This window comes from Nannospalax galili, unplaced genomic scaffold (genome assembly GCF_000622305.1).
Source record: "Nannospalax galili isolate Female #2095 unplaced genomic scaffold, S.galili_v1.0 scaffold89, whole genome shotgun sequence".
Classification (NCBI taxonomy): domain Eukaryota; kingdom Metazoa; phylum Chordata; class Mammalia; order Rodentia; family Spalacidae; genus Nannospalax; species Nannospalax galili.
In genome coordinates this window covers 900,764-906,132 of record NW_008359211.1, presented here as the reverse complement: position 1 = coordinate 906,132, position 5,369 = coordinate 900,764, and the positions used below count along the sequence as shown (strand labels likewise).

General features: G+C 49.0%; 1 protein-coding gene across 1 annotated transcript; it reads right to left on the bottom strand.

The window, feature by feature from the left end:
- Nucleotides 1-1,869: 1,869 nt before the first annotated feature.
- On the bottom strand, nt 1,870-5,159 carry Cabp4 (calcium binding protein 4). Its single transcript, XM_017795555.1, has 5 exons — nt 4,806-5,159; nt 4,426-4,456; nt 4,201-4,344; nt 2,293-2,402; nt 1,870-1,977 (listed from the first exon to the last, which is right to left on the bottom strand). Exons 1-5 carry the CDS (start codon nt 5,157-5,159, stop codon nt 1,870-1,872), a joined length of 747 nt encoding a protein of 248 aa, XP_017651044.1.
- Nucleotides 5,160-5,369: the final 210 nt, after the last annotated feature.

Below are 5,369 nucleotides of genomic sequence, written 5' to 3'. Positions count from 1 at the left end.
CACCATGTGCTGCTGGGACTGACTTTTTAAATTTTATTATTCATTCGTTTTATTTTTATGTGTATAATTGTCTTTGCCTGCATGTATATAAGTGTGCCTAGATCATGCAATGACCACAGAGACTAGACGAGGGCATTGGATCTCCTGGAACTGAAATTATGGGCAGTTGGGCTTGGTAATTTTTAGCTACCATAGGGGTGCTGGGAACCAAACCTGGGTCCTCTGCAAGAAAAGCCAGTGCTCTTAACTACTGAGCCATCTCTCCGGCCCTAGCACTGACTTAATTGACAAATTTAATATGCTTTTATTTGTATCATTTTTTATTTTTATATTTATTTATTTTCTTTGTTTTGAGACAAGTCTCACTCTGTAGCCACTCAATATTATAGACTAGACTGGCTTCCAACTCTGAGCAGCACTCTAATATATCTACCTTCTGAGTTCTGGAATTCAGGAGTGAGTCACAACTGTCTGTAACTCCAGTTCCAGGGAATCTGATGCCCTTTTCTGGCTTCCTCAGGCACTGACTAACATGGGTGCACTTACATACATGCAGGCAAAATACACATACGCGTTAAATAAATAAGTAGTTTTAAGCTTTCCCAGCTTCCCACTGGTTTTAATCAGAATCCATTTCTTTCCTTGCCTCCTCCATTGATGATGACTGGATAAGACTATTCTATTTCTTAACATTTTATTATTTTATTTTATGTGTATGACTATACTGCCCGCACCCGTGTTGTGCAATGCCTACGGAGGTCAGAAGAAGGCATCAAATCTCCTGAAACTGGAGTTATGAATGGTTGATAGCCACCATGTGGGTGCTGGGAACCAAACCCACGTCCTCTGCAAGAGCAGCCAGGGCTCTTAACTGCTGAGCCATCTCTCCAGCCCCTCAAGATCAGTTTTAAACTTTTAAAATGTATTTATTATGGCCAGCTGTGGTGGCGCACGCCTTTAATCCCAGCACTCGGGAGGCAGAAGCAGGCAGATCTTTGTGAGTTCAAGGCCAGCCTGGTCTACATAGTGAGTTCCAGGACAGCTGGGGCTACAAGGAGACCCTTTCTCAAAAAGACAAAAAATAAAATAAAATAAGATAAAATAAAATAAAATAAAATAAAATGCATTTATCTAGGGAGGGATGGGGCGTGGGCATGCCAGAGGACAACCTTACGGAGTTGGTTCTCTCCTTCTACCATGTGGGTTCTAGGGCTCAAACACAATTCATGAGGCTTGATGGCAAGCACTTTTACCTCCTAAGCCACCTCATTGGTCCCAAGTTCATTTTAAAGTTTTTTTTTTTTTACACATAAGCAATGGGACATGATCTGCGATCCTCTCAAGTCACCATGCCCTAGGGATTCCCCCAATACTACCCTTGATTATTTGAACGCAACTAGTGCTGGGTAACTCCCAACCCACCCAGGATCTGGAGAGATTCAAATCTCGATTTAAATGGAAAACTGCAGTCAGCTAAAGTTTTTCTCTCCATAGCTTGAGGAGTGGGAGATGAGAAGAGGATGAAGGCAGGTAGGCCACATCACAGGCAAATTCTGGGGCCAGGTGTGGTCAGAGACAGAAGCAGTCTGGGTTGGAGGGGGCTAATGGTCTCTTCTATCCCAGAGCTCCTGGGAAAGGCTGGGTATGTAGTCCTGCTGGTGTCTAGGCCTCAGGGGCAGTGGGTTGTCCCAGCTGGTGCCTCAGTGGGTGGATAACATCATCACAAATTCTGCAGGGGAGAAGAGTAGAGTTGGACCAGTCCAGGTCAGGGATCCCAGGAGCCACTGGGTGCTAGAGGCTCAGGAAGGATGTTTGGAAGCAGAACTCACCATCAAAGTCTATGGTGCCTTCGCCATTGAGGTCCATGTCTCAGAGCATCTCATCCAGTTCAGTGCCCTCCAGTGGTTCTGCGAACAGAGCTGGTGCTACCTGCCACAGCTCTGCCACTGTGATTCGTCCATCTCTGTCCCTGTCAAACTACGATCCAGGCAGGGCTCCTACCCTATGTTCCCTCTACAAGAGTAGTTGACTCTACTCTGTTTTTCTGTTTTTGTTGTTTTGTTTTGCTTTGAGACAGTATCTCATGTAGGCCAGGCTGGCCTCAAAATCATTATGTAGCCAAGGATAATCTTGAACTCCTTGTCCCCCAGCTTTCTCCACTTCCCAAGTTCTTGGGTTACAGGTGTGCTCCCTCAGTAAGTGTGGTGCACCACACTCAGTAAGGCTGAGATTTCCCAGGAAGGATGTAATCCAAGACTGCTACCCACCTGCCCACCCAAACAGTCTCCTTACCTCTTGGAAGGCAATGCACAGCTCTCTTACACCCAGCATGTGTGCAGTCTCCTCCCTCAGCTTGGGGCTTATTAGTTCTACGAACTCTTCAAAATCCACAAAGCCACCCACTGTAGACCCAGGCAGAGAGTAACAGATCTGGCGGTGTCACACCTAAGCTCGTCCCACCTGAGCCCTGAATTCCTGAAGGTATACCTGGTTACTTGATCAAATGGGTATTTTCTGGCTGTTTCTCTGCTCAGGGAAGCCCCAGGTAGACCAGAAAAAGACCTGTCTAGCTTCAGACCAGGCAGCCCAGGTTCAAACCGTCTTGACTTGTGTGGCCTTGGGTGGCTTAGCAACCCTCCCATCCTTACTCATCTGGGATGGGCTTAAAGAATCTATTCCTTGGGTTAGAGATCAGGCTATAAGAGGCAAGCACCATCATGTTGTCAGCCCCTCCATTCTAAAAACACCATCATTCTCCTATGACACCACTGGGCAAATAACAGAGCCACGTGACCCTGAACATGAGCATCAATGGCAAATTCTACCTACATTCTGGAAACTTTATTTATTTATTTATTTATTTTTATTTATTTATTTATTTATTTATTTTTTGGTCTTTTTGAGACAGGGTCTCCCTGTAGCCCCAGCTGTCCTGGAACTCACTATGTAGACCAGGTTGGCCTTGAACTCACAAAGATCTGCCTGCCTCTGCCTCCCAAGTGCTGGGATTAAAGGCGTGTGCCACCACGCCTGGCTGTTTTTGGAATTTAAAAAGGGCAGGGGCCTGGGGAGACAGCTCAATGGTTAAGATCACTTGCTGCTCTTGCAGAGGACTGGTGTTCAGGTCCCAGTGCCCACATGGTGGCTCACAACTGCCTATATATTTCCAGCTCTAGAGGATCCAAAGCCCCCTGGCCTCTGAGGGCACCTGGACACACATGGTGCATAGAAACTCACACAGACACACAAACACATAAATAAAAGCAATAATAAATAGGGCCTGATATGGTGGCACATGCCTTTAATCTCAGCACTTGGGAGGCAGAGGCAGGTGGATCTCTGTGAAATGGAGGTCAGCCTGGTCTACATAACAAGTTCCAGGCCAGCTAGAGTTACAAGGAGATCCTGTCTCAAAAAAACAAAAGCATGCTGGGCGTGATGGTGCACACCTTTAATCCCAGCACTTGGGAGGCAGAGTCAGGCGGATCTCTGTGAGTTCAAGGCCAGCCTGGTCTACATAGTGAGTTCCAGGACAGCTGGGGCTACAAGGAGACCCTGTCTCAAAAAGACCCCAAAAAAAAACAAAACCAAAAACAAAAACCAAAACCAAAACAAAACCATAATAATAATGATAATAATAATAAAATGCTTTTTAAAATAGCAAATGATGATGCACAAATACTACCCAGCACTAGTCACAGGGAACAGCCGGGCTCTGTTACATCAGACCTCATTGAGACCCCAGAGACTATATTCAGGTAACCTCAATTTAGCTGCCAGGACAGAGATGGAGAGATAATGGACAGACAGAGAGAGGAGAGAGACTGGAGCTTGGATCCTGTGTCCTCCCACCAATACCCTAACAAACTCCCAGAGATCACTTCCTGCCAGCCCCTCATGACTGCCATGAGCCGGAGGCAGACCAGGGGCCAGTGAGATGACTTAGTAGGTAAGGGCCCCTGCTGCCAAGTCTGAGGACCGAAGTTTGATCCCCAGGACCCAACTGACTCCTGAAAGTTGTCCTCTGACCCCCCCCACACACAATAATAAGTAAATAAATAAAGTAAATAAAATTAAGAGGTAGAGGAAGAGGAGAAAGAAGAAGGGGGGGACAGGGAGGAAGGGGAGGGAAGAGACAATGACCTGGGTGCAACTAGACTGGCTCCTACCCCAACCCCCCAGCAGGGCTTGGACACTAACTGCGCATCTTCACGTGCTGTGAAATCTCTAGGAGCTCCATCTCAGTGGGCATACAGCCCAGCGTCCTCATGCAGTCCCCCAGCTCCCTGTAGCCAATATAGCCATCCTGGTCAGTGTCAAACTCTTCAAAGGCAGCCTGAAGCTCTGCAGGGGTTAGCAGAGGTCAAACCGGGAGACCAGGCTCAGGGTCACCTAATACCCCCAACAACAGTGAGAGACACTCACCCTCCAGCCCCTCAGGGCCCAGTTCATGGTCCTGAATAGGGATAGACCACCATGTCCCAGGTTGCCACAGCTTCTCCAGCCCCTACTTGTCTTGCATTGGGCAGGACTGTCCCCACCACAAGAGCTGAAGACAGCTGGAGTCCTGCAGACTCCAGAGGCAGAGAGCCCACCCCCCATGCTCCTGGGGTCCCAAATGAGCTCCCAAAAAAGCCTGGTGAGAGGTCTGTTTCTGCTTACTTTACCAGTGACCATGAGACAGACCCCGCCCTGCCTGGGCTCCCCCAGTCTGGGGCACAAGAGGCAGGACACTTGAGAACTTAGGGGCAGGAAAGGCTAAAGCTAAGGGGCTCCTCAACTCTCCCACCCCTGAACCCCCTGACCTTCCCAAACATGCGACTGAGCAGGAGTCCATAAGTCCTTTGGGCAGCGTCCTGCTGGGGGTCAGAATGATGCCCGTGGGACTGTCGACGAGAGGCTGGCCCAGTGGATGCTGAGGGTGGTCCATTCTGTCTATCTCCAGTTCTTGGGGAGTTCTTGCTGCTTCCTGGGGCCTCAGAGCCCTGACCTGGGGATTGCTCCCCAGAATTGCCCTTCAGAGACCCTCGGAGCCGCCTCTCCTTCTTGCTCCTCCTCCTGGTCAAGTCAGAGCCCTCAGCAGCCCTCTCAGAAGATGTAATCCCTTCAGGGGGCTTCTGGGGGCCAGAAGCTGGGTGTGGGCTGTGCTCTGTGGCCATGTGGGGAGAATAACAGGACTTGGGCACAGGTCCCTGAAGCACCCTTGGTTCTTAGGACTCAGAAAACCGTTTATCCCCCTATCCCCACCCTGGTCCAGGCTTGATCACCTGGGATCCAAAGTGAGGGGGATTAGAGTAAGTGAGGCAGACAGCAGGGACCTAATCCTTGCCCTCTGCCCCAGGGTAGCCTGGCAGCACCAGACAGTTCCT

Bases quoted from the DNA above. Each gene is read 5' to 3' on its own strand.
- Cabp4 (XM_017795555.1), bottom strand. From the start codon at position 5,159: ATGGCCACAGAGCACAGCCCACACCCAGCTTCTGGCCCCCAGAAGCCC. The intron at 4,345-4,425 runs GTGAGTGTCTCT...TAACCCCTGCAG, and splicing joins GGGCCCTGAGGGGCTGGAGG to AGCTTCAGGCTGCCTTTGAA. The intron at 1,978-2,292 runs GTAAGGAGACTG...CCTGGATCGTAG, and splicing joins TGTGCATTGCCTTCCAAGAG to TTTGACAGGGACAGAGATGG.